The following is a 20,458-nucleotide window of genomic DNA, read 5'->3' as shown; positions in this document are numbered from 1 at the left end:
TGCTCACTGGGGCCCGGGAGCCGCTCGCGGGGCCGGGTCCCGTCCCTGGGCGCCGAGGAAAGGACGACCCTGCGGCCGTGGGGCCGTCCGCCCGTGGCCGCTGCCGGAGCCTGGACGGCCCGCTCCGTGCCCAGGTGCAGGGGCAGCTGGGGAGGAGGGAGGAGCCCAGGGCAGGGCCCGGCCAGAGCCCCGCGGCCGGGGTCTGGGGCTGAGGGCGCCTGCTCTAGCCTCCCCTCGGGGCGGTGGAAGCCGTTGGCTTCACTGTACAGAGGGAGGCCAGGCCTCGGGGAGCCGCGGAAGGTCCGGGGGCGCTGGCCACAGAGGCCCCTGGGAGCTGAGGCTAAGGGCTGGGGAGCTTGAAACACAGGAGGGCCTGCACCACCCCCCGGGGCGCTCCACCCGCCAGGGCCCCCTCGGTACAGGGTGGGGGGCCGTGACGCCATGTCCCCTGGGCATGGGGCTGCGGCGGTGAGTGGCACCGCAGGCTCCCGCCCCCGGGCCGTGGGCTGGGCCGGCCTCCGTGGGGCCGGGTGCACGCAGTCGGAGGCGGCGCCGGCCAGGCCGCCGGGCGCCTATGGACGCGCGGGGCCCGCTGTCTCCCCGGGCCAGCGCGTTCAGCATCGCCTCTCTGGTTGCAGCAGAGGCCGCAGAGCGCACCGCGCGTCCGGCCCCCGGGTCCTCCGAGCCTGCGAAGCCGCTGGGATCCCCGGCCGGCATGCACTTCAGCACGGTCACCAGGGACATGGAAGGTAAGCCTCCCCGCTGTGTCTGGGCAGACGCCTGCCAGATCCCGGCCCCTGGGGCCCAAGCAAAGAGGGCTGGCGGGATTGGGGGAGGACGGGGAAGCCAGCACTGGCGGGGCGAGTGCCCAGCTTCCAGCCTGGACTCTGGGGCGCAGAGGAAGGGCGGCATCCTGCCTGAATCCTGTGCCCCCTTCGCCTGGGGACCCCGCTGCAGAGACCCGTGCAGCTGAGCCCAGAGCAGAAGAGGGCGTGGGAGGTCGGAAGGGGGACAGGAGAGAGGGACCAGAGGGAGTCAGAGAGCTTGGAGAGGTGGGGGTCAGCAGGGGAGCCCCAGAGAGCCGGGGGACTCATAGGAGAGAGAGAGCAGGAGGGGACGGCGGGAGGAAAAGAGCTGGAGAAAAAGGAGAGGAAAACAGAACACTCGAAAGGGGAAGGATGGAAAGGAGAGAAGAGGGCCAGAACCAAGGAGGAGTGCTCGGAGAAGTTAAGAAAGTTGAGTCTTAAGAAAAGAAGAAAGTCAAAGGAAACAGTTCGGTCTTAAAAAAAAAAAGTTAAAAGCCACGAATATTAGAGAGACGCGCAGAGAGGAGGGGTACAGGCAGACTGAGAGGAAAGCGGCGCAGAGGGAGCAGCAGGAAAGAGAGGAAGAGGCGGAAGGTAAAGCAGAGATAGAGACGCGAGAGAGAGCGCAGGGAGGCCGAGGATGCGGAGGGGAGACGAGGGCGACGGGAACAAAGGTAAGGGGGTAACAGACTGCAGGGGCCCGCGCGGGCAGCGCCGCGCGCGAGGGCAGCCGGCGGGCGCTCCGGCGCTCGCGCGCTCGCCCGCCGCCCGGGAGCCGGTCCGGGCGGTCGGGGGCGGCAGGGGCGGGGGCGCGGAGGGGGCCGGGAGGCCATTGTCTCGGCGGGGGCGGGGGCGCGGGGCGGGGCGGGGCGGGGCGGCTCCGCGGGCGGCGGGGCTGGGCGGCGCGCGCCCGCCACTCGGCCGGGGCGCGGGGCAGCGCTCACCTCGGCGGGGCGCGCGGCCCGCGGGCCATGATCTCCGCCGTCTCCAGCCCGTGGCTCACGCAGCTCTCGCACTTCTGCGACGTTGCAGCCTTCACGGCCAGCAGCCTGAGCGGCCTGGGAGCGGCGGGGGGCTTCCCGGGCGCCGCGTCGCCCGGCGCCGACCCTTACGGCGCGCGCGAGCCCCCGCCGCCGCGCTACGAGCCGTGCTCCGCCGCCGCGCCGGGCGCCCCGGGCCCGCCGCACGCCTACCCGTTCGCGCCGGCCGCCGGGGCCGCCAGCAGCGCCGCCGAGCCCGAGGGCCCCGGGGCCAGCTGCGTGGCCGCCGCCAAGGCGCCGGTGAAGAAGAATGCGAAGGTGGCCAGCGTGAGCGTGCAGCTGGAGATGAAGGCGCTGTGGGACGAGTTCAACCAGCTGGGCACCGAGATGATCGTCACCAAGGCCGGCAGGTCAGGGCGCCCCCTCCTCGGCCGCGGGCCGCCCCAGCCTGGAGGGGCCGGCGAGCGGGGCGGGGGCACGGCCGGCTTCTCTGCTACCGGGTCCCGGCTCCGGCGACAGCTGCCTGGGGAGCCGGCAGAGGGGCCGGGGAGGAGCAGGCCGCTGGGGGTCCACCCGCCACCCCAGGACACCCGCGGCCTGAGGCAGGGGCCGGCTCACTTCCTCGTGGCCTCGCCAACCAGCGGATCCCAGTGGATCCCAACTTTTCAGAGGAAACTCTTGTCTCTGGTTCCTCAATTCAGTCCATCCGGGCTAGATGGAGGTGCTGCCCGGCAACGGGGCAGTGGGTCAGAACCGCTCTGGGACAGTGAAGACCCTCCTGGGCGGACTGTGTTGTGGGGAGGCTGCCGCCCCATTTTCTCAGGCCTACGTCTGCCGACCTCGGGGCCTGGCTCTGCCGCTGGGGCCGCCGCCTTCTGTTGGGCTGTTTGTTTGAAGGGCCCGGAGAGAAGGGGAACAAGTTTTGCGATGCAGCCGATGTGACCGGCAGACAAAGGCGGGTGCCCGTCTGTGTCTAATGTACACAGGAGACACCAGCTCTGCATCTGCACGGCCCGGGAGGGCTCAGGGCCTGTTTGCAGAGCCCGTGCCGGGCTCCTCCTGCCCTGTCGCGGCGTCTTCCCCAGGGAGCCCGGGGCCTTCTCCAGCTCTCCAGCGGGCCCTGGGCGCTCAGCCTTCTGCCTGGCCCAGCCAGCATTCTGCAGCCCCTTCTGGCCTGCGGGGGCAGGGGGTAGGGGTGGCTTGTCCAGGAGGGCTGGCGTCAGCCCACCACCCGAGAGGAGGTGCCTGTAAAAGGCAGCGGCGGGACAGGCGGGCTGGGGCCGGGCGGCACGCTGTCCCAGCCGGCAGCTGGCAGCCAGCAGCCGGCACCCGGGACTAGACCAGCCTGCGGCCATCGCCCTGAGCTGGGATTGCGTGCAGGATGAGTTGGAGCTCAGGGGAGGGGACGGTCAGGGGACCCCAAGGACACAGGCCAGGCCGGCCTGGAGTAGCTGTGCCTGGGGAACTTGCATGTGTCCTCAAGGAAGGTGGGGAGAACCCCAGGACCTGGCGAGAAGCCTTAGGGCCAGGGCTGTGGACTCCCCAGTTTGGCCTCTCGGGGGGAACTGGGGAAGCAGCCGTAGACTCAGCTGCAAGGCCGCCCGGGACTCCTGGAATCCCTCGGTCGGTCTGCCTCGCTTTCACTTTGTTCGAGCCGGGAGCTTAAAGCGATGGCTTAGATCAGGCGGTCGGGGGTGGTTCTGCTGAGGGCCCAGGACCCGGGACTGCGTTGCTGCGGCCCGCTGGGCTGACCCGGCCCGGGATGGCCGGATCCGCAGTCAGCAAGGCTGGGTCTGCGTGGGTGGAGGTGCAGTAAGAAACCAGAGGCCGAGGTCAGGGCCTGCAGGCCCGCCTGACACGCTGAGTTAGCCGTTTCTGGGTTTCTAACCGGGGTGGGGGGGCAAGGGGCTGTCCTGCCGTCCACTCGCCCTTGGCGGGGCAGGGGCCTAGTGAGGTCGGTCAGGCAGCCGGGTGAGAGGAGATATGACCAGGGCCCTGGCTTGCCGGCGGAGAGGAGGCCGCTTCCTGGGCCGCTGGAAGCGGGCGGCCTGCCCTCCCCTCCCGAGCTGACGGGATCTCGCCGCCCCCAGGCGCATGTTCCCCACCTTCCAAGTGAAGCTGTTCGGCATGGACCCCATGGCTGACTACATGCTCCTCATGGACTTCGTGCCCGTGGACGACAAGCGCTACCGGTGAGAGCCCGGCCCGGCGGGCGGAGGCGGGCGGCCCAGAAAGGTCGGTCGCGACCGGTGGCCAACTCCCCAGTCCCGCCAGCCCCCAGCCCCACAGGCCCCGTCCACCCCCAGCAGTTTTGGGGACTGGCCCTGGGGGGGCTCACATGTGCCGGGGGACCCCCCACCAGCCTTGTCCGCGTTCCCCTCTCCTGCAAGGTGAGCCCGTCCCTTCCCCCTCCCCCGGGACGCCGGCCCCGGAGCCAGCAGGAAAGGTGGGGTGGCCGGGAGAGATTACGCTGGGCGGGTCTGGCCGCCCGGACAATTAACAGCAATTAATAAAGAGAGCCCGGTCCACCCTGCGCCCTAGGCCCTGGCGGCCGGATCCAGGCCCCCCCCACCCCCGCCGCGCTGGCCGGTGACTCGGGAGGCTGCAGGCTGGCGGGACCCGCGTGCCGCGAATTGTGGCGCCAGGGCCGGCTGCCTCCCTGCTGGCGCTTCCTGCCGCCTGTGTCAGAACGGGGTTCCGTTTCCTCGCGGCTCCCTGGGCAACCCCCGTCCGCCCGTGGGAGCCTCAGGCACCTCAGGCTCCCTGGGCAAGGCCCTCACCCGCTGTGTCGTGGCCCCGTCCCCCCGCGGCCCAGGTATGCCTTCCACAGCTCTTCCTGGCTGGTGGCTGGGAAGGCAGACCCCGCCACGCCGGGCCGCGTCCACTACCACCCCGACTCGCCGGCCAAGGGGGCCCAGTGGATGAAGCAGATTGTCTCCTTCGACAAGCTCAAGCTGACCAACAACCTGCTGGACGACAACGGCCATGTGAGCAGCCCCCCAGGCTACCACCCCGTCCCCCGGCAGGCCGAGGAGGTCCCTGCTGACCGCCGGCAGGCCGAGGGAGTCCTTGCTGACCTGCGCCACGGCAGTGTGGATGACCGACGGGCCAGGGAGAGCCAGCCCTCGGGTCAGGGGCCTGGGCCTGGGAGAGAGGGCCGTGCTGGTCCCTTCACCCCGCTACTGGGCTTTTGCTGGAGGCGATTTCCCTGGGAAGGATGGGGGGCCGTGGGGTAGGGTGGGGGCAGCAGCCTTTGGAGTCTGGCGGCTCCTGAGAGGCCGGCCTCCTGGGTGAGCGCAGGGTTGTGCCGGGTTGTCGGCGGGAAGTGCACGCCTGTCTGGGCCCTGCTGGTCTCCGAGCTGAGCTCGGACCTCATCACCTCTCTTCCAGATCATCCTCAACTCCATGCACAGATACCAGCCACGCTTCCACGTGGTGTACGTGGACCCGCGCAAAGACAGCGAGAAGTACGCCGAGGAGAACTTCAAAACCTTCGTGTTTGAGGAGACTCGTTTCACCGCGGTCACTGCCTACCAGAACCACCGGGTGAGGCCCGGGGGCAGCCTGCTCAGCACCCCTGGGAAGGGGTGGCTGCCTGCGGAAACCCAACCAGTATGGAGCACCACCCCCCGCCCCCCCCCTTCCCCGCGGCCTCAGGCCCCCCAGGGCCTCAGACCATCCCCCTCCCCTCAGTGTCCCTGGCCGGACCAGCCTCCTATCAGGTTGACCCCTCAAGCAGCAACTGTCACTGTGGCCTGAAAGTTTGTTTTCCAAACCATTCCGGAAGCTCCCACCGGGGGCCTGATGTGGGTCTACCCAGATTCCTGGGGTGTCCTCCACTCCAGACCTCAGCGGGTGGGAGGTGGATATAACTGCATTCCTAGCCCCGCCTGGGGGGCCCTTGTGGGTGCAAAAGAGGAGGAGGTCCTCAGCCAGAAGGAGGGCTCCCCAGCCCTGAGGGGTGCAGCCCCCTGCGCGGGAGGGAGCCGGTGTGTTACTGCCGTTTCCAGTGGAGAACGGGAGTGGGGGAGGAGCAGAGGGAAGAGTGGCGGGCTCCTACGGCTCCCTCCCCTATGGGTAAGTCCCGCAGCCCCCAGGGCGAGCCCAGTGCCCGCTTCCCGCAGATCACGCAGCTCAAGATCGCCAGTAACCCCTTCGCCAAAGGCTTCCGAGACTGCGACCCCGAGGACTGGTGAGTGTCCCCCAGGAGAGCGGGAGCACGCGGGCGCCCCGGTGGCGCCCCTGACCCCGCCCGCTTCCTTTCCGCAGGCCCCGGAACCACCGGCCCGGCGCGCTGCCGCTCATGAGCGCGTTCGCCCGCTCGCGCAACCCCGTGGCCTCCCCCACGCAGCCCAACGGCGCGGAGAAAGGTAGGCCGGGGTCGTGGGATCCGGGCGGGCGACCGCGCCCGGCCTCGCCCGCGCCGCAGGGGCGCTCGCGGCCTTCGCGGCGGTTGCACAACGACCGCGGCGGCCGGGCAAGCGCGCACTCGCCCGCCGGCCCGACGGCTGCGCCCGCCCGCCCCGCCCCCGCCCGCTGGCGGGCGCGGGCCCCTGGGGAGGGCCCGGAGCTGGGCTGGGGCGCCGGGTGGGGGCCGGCGCGCTCTCGCCGGCTTCTCCGCGGCTCAGCCGTCGGCCCTCCCCGCAGACACAGCCGAGGCCCGGCGAGAATTCGAGCGCGAAGCGAGCGGCCCGGCGGGGCTCGGGGACCCGGCGCACCCGCCGCAGCTGCTGGCGCGGGTGCTCAGCCCCGCGCTGCCCGGGCCCGGGGTCCCGCTGCCCGGTGCGCCCGGAGGCCGGCCCAGCCCCCCGCACCCCGAGCTGCGCCTGGAGACGCCCGGCGCGTCGGAGCCGCTGCACCACCACGCCTACAAGTACCCGGCCGCCGCCTACGACCACTACCTCGGGGCCAAGAGCCGGCCGGCGCCCTACCCGCTGCCCGGCCTGCGCGGCCACGGCTTCCACGCGCACCCGCACGCGCACCCGCACCACCATCCGGCCGTGAGCCCCGCCGCGGCCGCCGCCGCCGCCGCCGCGGCCGCCGCCGCCAGCATGTACTCGTCGGCCGGGGCTGCGCCGCCGGGCTCCTACGACTACTGCCCCAGATAGTGCGCGCGCCCGCCCGGGGCCCAGGCCACGCGGCCGCGGGCCGCCCCCCGGCAGCCCCAGGACGGCCCGAGGACCCCGCTCCCCGGCCCCGGGGCTCCCGGGGCGCGCCGCCAGCGCCGAAGTGCGCGGTGCGCGCGGGAAGGAAGTGGTATTTATTGTCCCCGGCGAGGCCGCGACGGCCCCGGCCCGGCTGGCCGCTGCAGCGTGGACGACCCGAGAATCCCCGTCTGCAGGCGGTGTGGTGTAGATACTTGTAGATATTTGTAGATAAAAGTGTAGATACCGCGCCGGCGCCGCCTTATAAACGGTTTCGCCTCTTTTGGAAGCTGCCTGAGTGTCCCTTTCTTTGTGTCGCGTTACATCGCTAAGGGTGTCTGGGGAGAGCCGGACTCGGGGGCTCGCGGGCTCCCTGGCCAGGCGGGCCGCAGGGCCGGGGTCCCTGCCTCGCGCTGCCAGCCCCACCTCCCGGAGCCCGCCCGCGGCCCCGCCCCCGGCCCTCCCGCCCGCGCGCCCCGCCCCCCGCTTCCACCTCGCGGTCCCCCGCGGCCTGAGCTCCTCGTCCCAGGTGTTCATCCGGCCTCGCTGCTGACATTCCTGCCTTGGCAGCTGCCCCTCTGCCTAGAACCCGGGCCCCGCCCCTGGCCCGTCTTCAGGACCGGTGCCTGTCCTGTTTTTCCATGGAAGCTGGGATAACAGTCCTGGTGGAGCAGGACTTTGTCCGCTGGGGGCTGGGAAGGGAAGAAACCCTGACTCTGCTCTTAGAGCGCTTCCCCGCTGGCCTCCGCCCAGGCCTGTGCTTTCCCCTGTTTATTGACTCTCTTTGCTGCCAGGGTCCCCATGGGGTGGTCTGAGCGAGGCCACAATGACAGTGGTCATGAGTCATCCTGACACCTGCCTGGGAAGCGTTTTTCCCAGGCCAGGTGGCGTGGGACCTCTCCCCATCAGCGCCACACCGGACCTTTGATGCGGTCCCTTCCTGAGTCCAGGCAGGAAGAGCCGTCAGCGTCAAGGCTGCCGGCCTGGACGCGAGAGGGACGGGAAGTGCGAGTGGCCGAGGCCCCGTCCCCCTTCCGGGCCTGACCTGCTGCGTCTGTGGGCCTGGAGGCCACCTGGCAGCGGCGGCCTGGGCCACCAGTCCCAGGGCACGGCCGGGCGTTCCTGATGTCTGCCCTGGGCTGGCCCTTTCTTTCCGGAGGTGTCTGCCCTGGAGGCGGTAAGTGGAGCTCAGCGATCAGAAGGCAGGAGCCATTCTCGTGAGTCCGGTCTAGGACGGGACGTGGTGACCACGGCTGCTGAGGAGCGAGCAGGGGAACCAGGGCCCCCAGATCCTCGTGGGGTACCTGGTGCCGGGCGTGAAGACCCCTGCAGCGTCTGCCTGAGTGGCCAGCAGGCTCAGTGGACAGAGCTTCGGGAACGCAGCCCTGGATGCTGCCCCAGCGGCTCCACCCTAGTGGGCGGTCTGTCCCCAACCCCGGGTCTGCCTCTGAGTGAGCCAGTTGTGGCCCTGGCTTCCTCGCTTGGGGCCACAAATGCAGCCAGCCCTCCTCGTCTTGGGCGGAGAGACACGCCGTGGTTTGCTCTGCCCAGTTGGTCTCCAGGTGGCACTCCAGCCTCCCACACTCCGTCCAGACTAGGGAGAACCACGGGTGCAGAAATCTCCATTTTGGGTTTGTTCAGCGCTGAAGTGAGAGCACGTGTTGCCTGGTGACCGGCGTTGGCAGTTGAGCGGCGCCTCCCAAGACCGCCCCCTCCCCAGACTAGAGCAAGGGTTGCTGTGCCCACTGCGGGGCGGGCCAGTGCCAACAAGAAGGACGGAATAAAGGCGGACGCCGGGCTCCCACCAGCTGCATTCAGGAGCCAGGCACCTGTGACTGGCCTCTGCAGATGCTTGCCTGACCTGGGGCGCAGCCCCCACCCCCAGAGATGTGTTTTCTCCCGCTGCCTCCACGCCTGCGTTGACCTGGCTGAGACCTTGTCACAGGCCAGCTGCGAGCTGGGGCTCCCGCCGGCCACTGCAGACCCATGTCCAGACTCATGTGAGGGGCCCTCGCTTGTTCTTGGGTGGGTGCTGGGCTGTGCTGTACCCCCCGCCACAGTCACCCTGTGTCTCATCCTGGGGTCAGGGGAGGCCTGGCTCGGGTCGCCGGGCCTCTCGGTCACGTGTCCCCAGGTGCAGGCACCTCCCTGGGACAGGCCGTCCCCCCCCCCCCACCGGGCCCTGCTTCCCACTCCGACCCTTCTCTGGCGGGGCTGGGATTCTCCTCGGGGGCTCCCTCCCAGCTGTGGGACACCCGGAGCATCCTCCCTGTATCCCCGCTGGCCCAGAGACCCCGTTCTGGCCCCATGTCTGTCTCCAGGGCCAGGAGGGACCTCAGAGACCTGGTCCAGGGGCTCCGGACTCTTCGGTCCCGAAGCTGTTCGAAGAACCTTGACGCCCACCGTGTGAAGGAGGTAAAGGCAGGAGTGGAGGGAGGAGCCCCCGGAGCCCAAGCAGCCCGGGGTGTGGGGGACCATGGCCCACGTCCCGGGGTGGAGGGCTCCCTGGTCCTGCCGCCTCCCGGGACGTTCAGGAGCCGCCTGCCCCGGCCCAGCGGTGGTGGTTCTGGTGACTCGCCCGGTGCCTGTTCAGCCGTGTCCCCAGAGGCCCACTGTAGGAGCCTCAAGACCCCGCAGACCTGGCCCCACCGCGTGAGGACGCGAGGCGGACCCCCTCCGTAGTGAGGTCCTGGCTGTAGTGAGGGCCCTCAGGGGACATCCCTCTGGCAGTCGTGGTCTGGGTCGGGGGATGGTCACGCGGCCTCCCAGGGAGGCCTCGGTGCCGTAGCCTCTGGACGATGGAGATCTGTTGGGGTCCACAGGCCCATCCCTGGGGCCGGGGAGACCCCCAGAGTGCATGGGCCACGTCGTGGGGGAGTGTGAGGCAGGTCTGCTGCAGATGAAAGCCGCGTGCAGGCCGCCGGGGGAGTGGGCCCAGAGCTGCTTCGCGGACCAGTGGTGATCCCAGGGAGGCAGGAGTGTGGCCCAGCTGGGCTGGGTGCGGGGGCACCTGGGCCTGCAGCTGAGGCCTCGGTTTCCCTGATGTATGACCGGGGTGGGGCTCCACCTCAACCCCCCGTGAGGTTCTGCGAGTCCCGGTTCAGAACCTCCGACCAAACCTGGCCCTGAAAGCGACCTCCCAGCTGGGAGCAGGCCGGGGGTGGGGGTGTGGGGGGTGTGACGTGGCCCCGCTCTTGGAGGGCAGATGCGGTGTGTGCTGGTCTACCTCACACACGCTCTGTATTTAGAAAAACACCGATTGTGCCTTTGATGCAATTCCCTTTCCTGCTTGTTGTCGTTCTTAAACCAGATGGGGACTCTCGGAGCCTCCACTCAGCTGCTGCCAGGTCTTCGTGTGGGAATCGGCAGAACCAAAGGGGTTCTGATGAAAGCAGCCCACTTTGGGGGAGCTTAGGTCTTAATAGCAGCGATTAAACGATCTTCTTAATTATAAAGGGTAATGTTGACATCCCTTCTCCATCAGCTCTTGATCTCAGGGAGCACACGCCCAGCCCCTCCTCCCAGCCCCACCAGCTGGGCCCACGGACAGACAGGCGCTCCTGTGGCGCAGCCCTGGGCACCAGCAGTCCTGAGGCGCCATTGCCGATGTCCAGGGCCTCAGCCCACCTCAGCAGCGACACCTGGAACCTCGTTTTCTCAGCCACGTGCTTGTGTGTGGTGGGCTGGGCCCCTGCAGCTCTGGGGGTGCCCTCTCTCCTGGAAGACACCCCCCCAGCACTGGCCCCTCCAGGACGCTAACCCTCCCAGCTCCTCCTTGTCATCCTGGCCTCGGCTGCTCTCCCGTTCCTCCCGCCTCTGAATGCAGGCTTTATCCCGGATGCATTTCTGAGATTATTCTCCAGTATGTCCATGAGCTCATCACCGAGTAAGGGTGGTGGTGGCGGCCAGGTTGATGGGGGCCTTGTGCAGGGCAGGGCCGGCGGTTTGTCTCCCCGTGGTCCCGGGATGCACACGGGCCTTCCCCGAGCAGGCTGTGTACCGCGGGCAGGCAGGCGGTCCATGGCGGGGACGCCTGGTCCACCGGGCCCTCCCGTGTGCCTCAACGCCCTGTGCCCACGGGCCGCCTGGCCGCCGGCTCCTGGCTGCAGGAGCCCCGCAGGCCGTGTGCCCTTGACCGACCTGGGTGAGGTTCCCCAGGTGCCTGGAGGCCACCTCCCCGATCTGAAGCGGTGCTGGGGGCTCGGGGTCCAGCCATGAGGCTGCAGCACAAATGGGAGCTGCTGCGTGTGTGCAAGCGGCCTCCCTCCTGATAACAGCAAGTGGATCTTCTTAATGTGAGAAGGAAATCAGGCAGCTTCCTTGAAAGGCAGCTGCCCGGATCTGGGGGCTCTCAGGCGGCCATTCCTCCGGAGAGCCTGCGGGGCCCTGGGCTGCCATCTGCACTCCTGCTTGAGAGCCTCTCAGCAAGCGGGGGGACATGGCCGCAGGGCCCACAGGCCTCCAGGCTGCCTGCTGAGCGGGCCCCACCATCCACCCCGGGGCCCCGCCCACCCCCACGCACCTCCCATGCACCCCTATGGTACCCACCTACCCACCATCCACCACCCACCCCCCATAGCCCCCCACGCCCACCCACTGTGGTCCCCACCCCCCCACCGCCCCATGGCCCCCTGTGCCAGCGAGAAGCCTCCGGCCATTCAGGATGAAGCCCCGTCTCTGTGGGGTGGCTGAGGGGAGGCCATGGGCCCCACATGGGCTGCTGCCCCCTGGGCTGTGACCAGAGGCGCTCCTGGAGAGCTGCCCCCTCCCCGAGCAGCACCTGGGGGCTGGCGGTCCCAGCACGTTTCCCCTCTGTGGCCCAGATGAGCAGGCCCTCTGTGGCTTTGGGGGGCCGGCTGGGGGGTGCCCTCAGTGAGGGGGCCCAGGACGCCATCAGCACCCACTTGGGGAGAGCTGGGAGCCTGCCCACGACGCGGCAGGGCGGGGTGCTCTCCCGGATCCAAGGCCTCGGTGGCCGGTCCTCTGCTCTGCAGGTGGGCTGCTGGCAGGGGCCCTGGCGTCCCGGCCGCCCAGTATCGTGGATGCTGGGAAGGGCCCCGGTCCGGGGTGGGCTGGACACCCGACCCCATGCCAACAGGGCGAACTCGCCCTGGGAAGCTGGCCCGGGCTTGCTTTCTGCTCCTGGGTCCCTCCAGTGGTCAGCGGCTGCCATGCAAGTGTGCCCCCCAGAGAGCGAGTTCCCAGAAGACAGAGATCCTCTCATGTGCACCCCTGGAAGATAACTGAGGGTGAACGTAGACCCCGGATTAGACCACGGCAAGGAGCAGCTCGCACCCACGAGGGCGGCTGTCAACGGCAGAAAGCCCCGGAAGACAGCCAGTGCTGGCGGGCGCAGAGCCGGGCAGCAGGCACAGCCGGCAGACGGAATCCCATGCCCGGTGTGGACCCAGGAGAGCTGGGAGCAGGCCCTGAGCCCACACGCATCCACCCAGGCTCAGGGTGGTCCAGCCCTCGAGTGGCGGGAGCCTCACCCCCCCCCCCCCCCCGCCCCCGCAGACAGCTCATCAGTGGATGGACAGAGGCCCGGTCTGTCCACACGGGCGATGAAAAGGAAGGACGTGCTGGCGCCACGACACGGATGAGCCCCGAGGACCGGATGCCCGGTGAAGCGCCAGACGCAGGACAGACCCTGCGTGGCTCCACCTGCACGAGGCCCCGGGGTCGTCAGAGTCACAGACAGGAAGTAGATGGTGGGGGCTGGGGCGGGGGATGGGGACGGGGCAGAGCGTCAGTTTAGGAAGACAGACAGCTCTGGAGATGTGTGTGCTGACCACTGCAGGACCCCGTGTGGGTCCCTGATGCCGCCGAGCCGCGCACCAAAAAACAGCCAAGATGCCAGAAACTTTTAAGTGTATTTATGTATGTTTAACAATTTATAACCCCTGGGTTATTCACAGTCTATTAAAACCATGCTATTCATCTCGATCAAGTAAGTCCTCATACATGTGTGCACACTCAGTGTGCACACTCATGTCGTGTCTGATTCTTCTGCGACCCCGTGGACTGCAGCCCGCCAGGCTCCTCCGTCCATGGGACTCTCCAGGCAAGAATACTGGCGTGGGTTGCCATGCCCTCCTCCAGGGGATCTTCCTGACCCAGGAATCAAACCTGAGTCTCCTGCCTCGGCAGGCAGGTTCTTTACCACCGCGCCCCCTGGGAAGCCCAAGTCAGTCCTCACGAGTCTGTAAACTGACAGTTTTTCCCAGGGTTGTTTCGTGTCTGGAGACGCCTGCCGGTTGTCACCCTAGGCAGGTGGAGGCCAGCCTGCAGGCACAGGAATCTTGGGGGCACAGGGTCGGGGTCAGCTCACAGCACGGCCCGGCGTTCTGAGCCCCGTGGCCTGCCTGGTACACAGCTGGACGGATGTGTGTCCCTCCCGCGGGAGCCCCTCTCTTGGCTGTGTGCCCACCAGGCCGGGTCCATCCAGCCCCCGCCAGCCCCCTGTGCCCAGGGGCCCAGACTTGCCACGAGGCAGGCCGTCCAGCTGCGGGCTCCAGTGGGGTGTGGGCTCAGGACTCCCAGGAGAGGGCCCCTCTGAAAGCAGAGCCTGGCCTGTCCCGGTGGCTCTGGAGCAGAAGGGGCCTGAGGGGCAGGCCCGGGGGGGACCCTGAGAAAGGTCCCCGAAACCACCAGGAAGGTGCTGCCGACCCCTGACCCCTGACCCTGACCCTGGGAGCAGGGGGTCCTGCTGACTCCGCAGCCTCCTGGCCCACCCAGCGTCTTCCCCTCTGTGTGTGGGGCTCCCACCCTCGGCCCTCGGGCCAGGCCCGGGGTGGGGGGCCGGGCAGAGCGACACCTCCAGGCACATCCAGCGCCGCAGCGTCCTCAGAGAGCTTCTGTGCTCGAGTACTGCGTGCGCCGGGGAAGACAGCGACGTCCACCAGGACGGGGTCAGCCATGCCGCGGGCAGAGCAGGCCCAGGACGGGCTCGGGCGGCCCAGGCCCAGCGCTCAGGGCTGCACACGGCCAGCTGGGCGGGAGGGGGCCTCGGGGCACGTCCACCACGAGGGCCAAACGGACGGACAGAGACGCGCCCCACGGGGTCCCTCTATCCACGGGGCCCGGCCCAAACGAGGGAGAACGGTGGCGTGGACGGCTGGGCACCATGTCCACACCCAGGCTGGAAGGGGCGGCGCTGGATGCCGGGAGTAACGGGGCAGCGGGGCTGGGGGACAGCGCCTGGAGCCCTGTGGCGTCCCCCAGCCCCGCCCTGGGCCGGGCCCCTCGACCCCCGCCCCATTATCCCCCAGGCCCCCCTGCCATCCCTGAGCCCGGCCGTGCAGCTCGGGGGCTCAGTCACTCCCAGAACCATCTCCTGCCATCCTTCCCCGAGGAGCCGAGCCGAGAGGCGCATCGAGGCCCAGGGTCTTGGCCCAGGGAAGGCCCTTGGCCTCGGCTCGCCCAGGCCCCCCGGATGAACTCCAGAGCTGGCCTGACAACTGGAGGCCAAGGCCTCACGATGAAGCCGGGTGCTGGCTCTGTGCTTTTCCCCTTCACTTTGATCTATGCTTGAAATTTCCAAATAAAAACAATGTCAGCTGTTCACCCTCCAGACTGATCAGCTAGATGTTGTGCAGTGATAACTCCCCAGGCCGTCACACCCCACCTCCGCTCATAAATCAGCTTGTGGCTGTGATAGAGCAGAATTCCCCAATGTGTCAACGCTGGCTGCAAGTTCAGTGACTACGCTCGTCAGTATCTAATCACAGAGCTCTCCAAGGACGCAGGTGCCCCTCAGGGCTGCAAGGAGCTGCCTCCTCTGGGGCAGGGGACCGGTCTCACGTGAAGCCCCCGTCTCCTCGGGCCCTCCTGCTGCGGCCCCACGCAGTGCTGGCATGTCAACCACACCTGTGTCCCTGCCTCACCCCACCAGCCGAAGCTCGCCGTCCCCTGGCCCTGCGCGGGACCTGGAGGCCACACCGTCCGGCGGGCCCCTGCCCTCGCAGCATGGCGTCCCGCCACCTGGATGCACATGTGGGCCCCAGATGCTGGTGAGGGCCAGGCCCCCACAGGCCCAGCACCCGGACCCGCCGGGTGAAGCTCAGCGAGGGCCAGGCAGCCCTGGGGCGCGGCCCCCACCCCCAGCGCCGGGCCTTCCTCCTCCCAGCCCGCAGCCTGGCGAGGAGGGTCAGAAGCGGCCCCGGTCCCCGTCTTCCCAGCTCAGCCCCTGCGTCCCACACCCAAAGGCCACCCTACGGCGGCCAGCTGCCCATCAGCCTCACTCCTGGGACCCCGCTGCAGGCCTGGCCCCCCCCCACTCCCCACTGGCATCCTCTTCCTGGCACACACTGTCAGCCCTCAGCCCCGGCTGTCTGCGGGGGTTGGAGCCTGGGACCACGACCCCCACCCTCACCCCGCTGTGTGGCCGGCCACCTGCCGGGGGACGCTCTGAGGATGGCCCTGGCTCTGCCACCCCAGGGAAGCGGGGTCACCTGGGAGAATTCACGCCTCCAAGCTGCAGGTCTGCAAACGTTTATTGTCAGGCACGCAGAATGGCCTCTTGCCTGGCAGGCGCCCAGCATCCAGCCTGGTTATGCCGCAAACAGCAGCCACCAGGGCCCACATGCTCTGCGTCATGATGGGGAGTTGGCCCCGGGAAGGAGGGGGCCGGAGTGACCCGGGGGGCCCAGGACCACGCCTCTGTGCCTGCATCCCCCTGTGCTGAGTCACGTGGGCGGGTAGAGCGACCAGACGCTGATGCGCTGGTCCCCGGAGCCCGCGGCCAGCAGGCCCGCAGTGTCGAAGGCCACGCAGTGGACGGTGGCGCTGTGGAAGGCCAGCACGGCCAGTGGCCGCATCGTCCGCCACTGAAACACGCGGACACGGTGGTCCCAGCCCGCGGTGGCCAGGATCTTGCTGTCTGGCCGGATCTTGACGTCGGCGATCCCGGGGTTGGTGAGCTCGTGGGTCCCGCGCACCTGTGATCAGAGGGGCAGGGAGACGTCAGGCGGCTCCTTAGGTTTGCTTCCGATGCTCTTCCCTCATCAGCCCCAGGACGCCCCACCCCCAGGACACTCCGCCCCCTGGATTCCCCCAACCCCAGGACACCCCGCCCCCCTGGATGCCCCACCCCCGGGGACCCCCAGGAGCCCCGCCTCCAGGATCCCCCACCATCCGGGATGTCCCTCCTCCTCCCTGTCCACGGTGACAAGCACCCCACGGGTCCCACGCCCTCTGCCCGTCTTGCCCAGGAATCCAGGCTCAGGACTGAGTGCCCCAGCGCCAGAGCAGCCGCCCCTCTGCTCCACAGGCCAGGCTCTGCGGGGGCAGGCAACGTGCGTAGAGCAGGCTTGCGCCCTGACTGTCGGGGGCGAGGACCTGCCCCTGCCTCCCCCTGGTGCTCAAGCCCTGGGGTCAGAGCGGTGGACGCGCCGGAACCCACGTGGCCTGCTGTGGGGGGCTGTTAACAGTGGGGACCGAGAGGGGGTCCCTGCGGGGTGGGGTGCATGCAGGCGAGCATCGCTGCCTGGGAGGGACCCAGGAGGCAGGAAGGATCCTCCTCCTCCTCCTGGAAGCTGGGACCGCCTGGGCTGGAGAAGACGGGCCACCCTTCCCGCCAGCACCGGGGTTGGTCACGGGGTCAGAGCCCTGTTCCTGGTCCCTGGACGCGTGGGCAGTGTCTCCTGCCCACTGGCCCGCGCATCCCACTGCTGGCTTCGGTGGGGCACCCCCGGCAGGATTGGGGAGGGCGGCAGGCCCCGGTCAGCAACGGGGGCGGGGGAGGCCTGGCCGACCAGCCCGGGCCTGGAGGGAGAGCCGCCTGGCTAGCGTAAACCAGCCTCTTTAAGACTATGGACCCGCCTGAGGCAGGAGGCAGGGCGGTCTGCACACCACCTGTCTGAGGGCGGCCGTGGCCCAGAGCCCGCCAGAGGGGGCAGAGCGGGGACCCCCAGGTGGGTGGACGCCCAGCGTCCTGGTGAGGGTGACCCAGGGCCTGGACCAGGACCACGGGGAAGGACGCGGCCACCAAGGCTTGCTCGGCGCGTGACCTCAGGTGCCAGGAATGCACTGGGCCCATCTGGTTCCCATTACCTCGCTCTGCTCCGCGCGGAGCCCCAGCTGCGTCTGCAGCGCTAGCCCGCCCGCCTGCCCACGGAGAGATTGATTTGGGCTTGTTAGAGCCGTGGCCGGGAGGCGAGGCACATCTCTGCCCACGCGGCCCCAGGGCAGCACCGAGGGCCCGCGATTTGCCCGTGGACACCAGCGCGCCCGGCCCCCGAGGCCCGACCCCTCCCCTGGAAGCCTCCAGGACCGGTGGCTCTGGAGAGGTGGCAGCAGGTGGCCGGGCGGTGGCGCACCCCTGGGATGGTGCGGAGTGGGGCCCAGCCAGCCTCCTCCCGCCTCCCTGCCTCCTTCTGCCCGGAGTTCCCAGTACATCGGTGAGCGGCACCTCCAGTTCTGTGCTGGACATGCCCCATACGCCCTGAGTCTTAGGTTTCTGTCGCTGTTTCCCCCACAATGCAAGACACATCAGGCCGACCTGGCCAAGACAGCAGGAGCAGCCGGGGGGGGCCTAGGGTTGCTGCGGGGGGTGCGGCTCTCCGGGGAGCCGCCTGGTCCCCAGGCCTCGGCAGTTGGGCTAAAGTCCAAGCGACACCAGGAAGGGGTGCAGCACCCCATGGGTGGGGGGGCTGCCTCAGCCGCAGCTGGCAGGGGCAGAGGAGGAGGGGCCCTGATGTCCGCCTGGCGGGCCCTCCACCCTCGACGTGAGATGAGCACAACGCGGCCTCACCCACCTCGGGGATGTCCACTCCCACCACCCACATCCAGGACTCCAAGGTCCTGGTGATGGGAGAAGCCCCACCCCACAGCAGAGCACCCGGTGGGGACCTGGTCTGCCCCACCCCATGGGGGCTGAGGGCTCGCTGATACACAGGCCCGGCAGCCACCGTGCTGGCTGGCGAGTGAGGTACAGGCCGGCCTGCGGGGAGCAGGCCAGTGCCAGGGGAGCTGGGTTGCCGCCCCTTCCGCGGGGACACGGCGTCCGACTCAGATGCCACCCGCAGCCACGGCCACTCGCTCTGCTTCCAGCGCAGCCCTCCCAAGGGGGCGCCTTTCCGGAGGCCGGCACTCCTCTAGCCACTGGAGTCTAGCCTCGGCTCCCGGCTCCTGCCTGTGGCTCACCCTGGCGGCCCTGCCCCGTGCTCCCTCGCTGTGGGGGTCCTCGGCGGGTGCAGGACCTGCTCCCCAGACCTGGGCCCTCAGAGCTGACTGTGGACAGGATCTCAGCCTCCCGAGGCCTCCTGGCGAACGGGGGCTCCCACCCCCCCCAGAAGCCAGCGTGCACCCAGGCTCCACACAGGACTGGGCACTCAGACGTGGCCCCAGGGGCTCCGTGGCCATGGAGGGCGGGCAAGGCCTGGGTCACTTTGCCCCGAGGCCCCCCCACCCCCACCAGGCAGCATGCAGACGCTACAGGGGCCTCACTAGGGGATTTCTCCACGTACGGTTTGGTTCTTTTTTTTGATTAATCAGTTCCTTACTGACCAAATTCCTCTGAGTTTTCAAACTGGCTTGCACAGCCCGCATCCTACATGCCTTTCCTCTAAATGGACGAGACGTGACCGCTGTCAGCCGAGGCCCGAGAGAAACCCAAGCCCTGTGAACTGCTCAGGAGTGCCGGCCCCTTGCCCGCCGCCTGCCCGCGCCGGCCCGGATGATTAATTAGCCGGGGACCTGCACCAAGTCCTCTTCATGACTAAATATTGTTTCAGCCCATCAGACCGCTGGCGCGGAGCAGGATGGATGAACCCGCGGCCCGGCCCGCTGACCTGCAGTGCCTGCTGTCCCTCCAGGCTCCAGACGGCCAGCGCCTTCTCTGCGGAGCCCGACACGCCCCTGGCCCTCCGCGGGTCCAAGGCTAGGCCCATGACGGGTTCCGAGTGGCAGGCGACGCGGCTGCACACCTTCCGCGTGGAGACGTCCCACAGGGCCAGCGAGCCATCCTCGTAGCCGGCCAGAAGCAATGGGCGGGAGCTGGACTCGGCCTGTGGGGACAGTGGGGCGTCGGCTCTGTGGGGAGAAGGGGCTGGGGACGGTGGCCCACCCCACTGGGCCCGGGGGCCCGACATGCAGTCTGGGCCAGTGCCGGGGGACGCGGGGCACGGGCCGGCCCTCCGGCTCCTTCCCGCCACTGACATGCGCGGCTACCCCTGGGTGGGGCCGGCCACCTGTCTGGCAAGCCGGCCAAAGAAAACCCTGAGCTCCGTCTACGTGAAAAATGAGCCTTCTGCACTCTGTCAACGTCACCGCGAGCCCCCCGCCTCCGGTCGCCAAGCCCATGGAGTCAGTGCCCCGCCCGCCGTGTGATAGATGAGGGCGCGGGTCAGAGGCTGCGCAGCAGCCGCGGGGGGTGGGAGGCATGTGGACCCCAGGCCGGCCTGGCACCAACCAGGAGCGGCTGCCCTGAGCCTGGTGGCCTCCCCGGGACCGCTGGCCAAGCCCCCGGGGCTCAGAGCTGACTGAGCACGCCTGCCCCTCACCCGGGTCGCGGGGCTTCCCCGACCAGGGGCTCAGCGGCCGCCCTGGGTCCTAGAGGGCCAGCGGGGGCCTGGCCCGGGCTTGCCGCAGCCCTGAGAAGGGAGGCTGGCATTGGACGTGGCCTGGGCTTTGCTGGACATGGCCCTCCTGTGGGCCTGGGGCTGCACCGCACGCGTGACCCAAGGGTGCCAGGGAGAGAAGGGGGCATGGAGCCCCACACGGGTCCACCTGGGGTCTGGAGGGATGGGAGGGCTCCTGTATGCCCCGTTTTCAGATGACCACATGAGCTCCCACCGTGCAGACTGCTGGGCCTGGGTCCGCCCCCTGGGGGCTCCGCCCTGGCCTCCCACTGCCCCTGCCCGCACGTTCCCCCTGCACGGGGGCTGCCCCGCTCCTGGGCCGGGGGCTCCGAGCACCATGGCTAAGTGAGGGCTGCATGCCGCTGACCCGTCCGGGCCCCGTGCAGCGGCGGGGGCAGCAGTCAGAGCTTCTGGTACGGGGCCCACCCCCCTGCACTGAGGCCCCCAGGCCCCCCGCCGTACAGAGACCCCGTGGGCAGGCCCACCCCACTCACTCAGCACCCCCACCCGCCCCCGGACGTGCTGGCCACAGGGGCCCCAGCACCTCCAGGTTCCCGGGGAGCCCCGTGGCCAGAGGACGAGCACTGGAGGGCCAGCCTCCAGGTTGGGTGTGCATGACCCCTGACCTCCCACGTGACCATCCTCCTCACAACACACGTCGTCCATTCTCAGGAGCTGAACAGAAGGCCTCTGACTGGCTGATCAGGCCCCCTGCCACACTCGGATCCGTCAGTGGTAGGCAGTCCGAGACTCAGGCCTGGAGAGACATCCAGAGCCGACTCTGAGCCAGGCGCTCTGGGCTGGATCCGCATCAGCCATCGCAGCTCAGCATGTCCTTCTGTCAGCCGTGCTGGTTACCTTGACAAGTTTGTACATCCTGTTTCTACACGTGGTTCTGATGGAATTCTTACACGATTAGGCAATGACACTGACAGCGTCTCCAGAGA

The 20,458-nt window shown here is 69.1% G+C and overlaps 2 protein-coding genes across 10 annotated transcripts in view; one reads left to right on the top strand and one right to left on the bottom strand.

Annotated features, from left to right (window-relative positions):
- TBX1 (T-box transcription factor 1) lies at positions 1–7,035 on the top strand. 3 transcript variants are annotated; one of them, XM_065903688.1, is made up of 9 exons: positions 1–134; positions 639–749; positions 1,839–2,196; positions 3,877–3,978; positions 4,602–4,773; positions 5,177–5,332; positions 5,911–5,978; positions 6,056–6,156; positions 6,434–7,035. In XM_065903688.1, exons 2-9 carry the CDS (start codon positions 716–718, stop codon positions 6,892–6,894), a joined length of 1,452 nt encoding a protein of 483 aa, XP_065759760.1. In that variant the 5' UTR covers positions 1–134; positions 639–715; the 3' UTR covers positions 6,895–7,035. The 3 variants fall into 3 exon arrangements, with proteins under 3 accessions (XP_065759760.1, XP_065759761.1, XP_065759759.1); XM_065903689.1 differs by having other exon boundaries at positions 47–134; positions 642–749; XM_065903687.1 differs by lacking the exons at positions 1–134; positions 639–749 and having other exon boundaries at positions 1,733–2,196.
- An 8,185-nt stretch (positions 7,036–15,220) lies between these two features.
- Positions 15,221–20,458, bottom strand: part of GNB1L (G protein subunit beta 1 like) — a 31,994-nt gene continuing 26,756 nt past the window's right edge. For 3 of the 7 annotated variants that reach the window (XM_065903693.1, XM_065903692.1, XM_065903691.1), the window contains exons 6-7: positions 18,723–18,938; positions 15,221–15,869 (exon numbers count right to left, since the gene is read on the bottom strand). In XM_065903693.1, coding sequence (XP_065759765.1) covers positions 15,618–15,869; positions 18,723–18,938 — 468 coding nt within the window. In that variant the 3' untranslated portion in view covers positions 15,221–15,617. Of the gene's footprint in view, positions 15,870–18,722; positions 18,939–20,036; positions 20,269–20,458 lie in introns of those variants that run through there. The other 4 variants (XR_010658797.1, XR_010658795.1, XM_065903690.1 and 1 more) reach the window with 3 other exon arrangements.

The sequence above is a fragment of the Muntiacus reevesi genome, chromosome 13 (genome assembly GCF_963930625.1).
Source record: "Muntiacus reevesi chromosome 13, mMunRee1.1, whole genome shotgun sequence".
Lineage (NCBI taxonomy): Eukaryota > Metazoa > Chordata > Mammalia > Artiodactyla > Cervidae > Muntiacus > Muntiacus reevesi.
The sequence above is the reverse complement of the archived record's forward strand: the minus strand, read 5'-3'. Positions and strand labels throughout refer to the sequence as shown.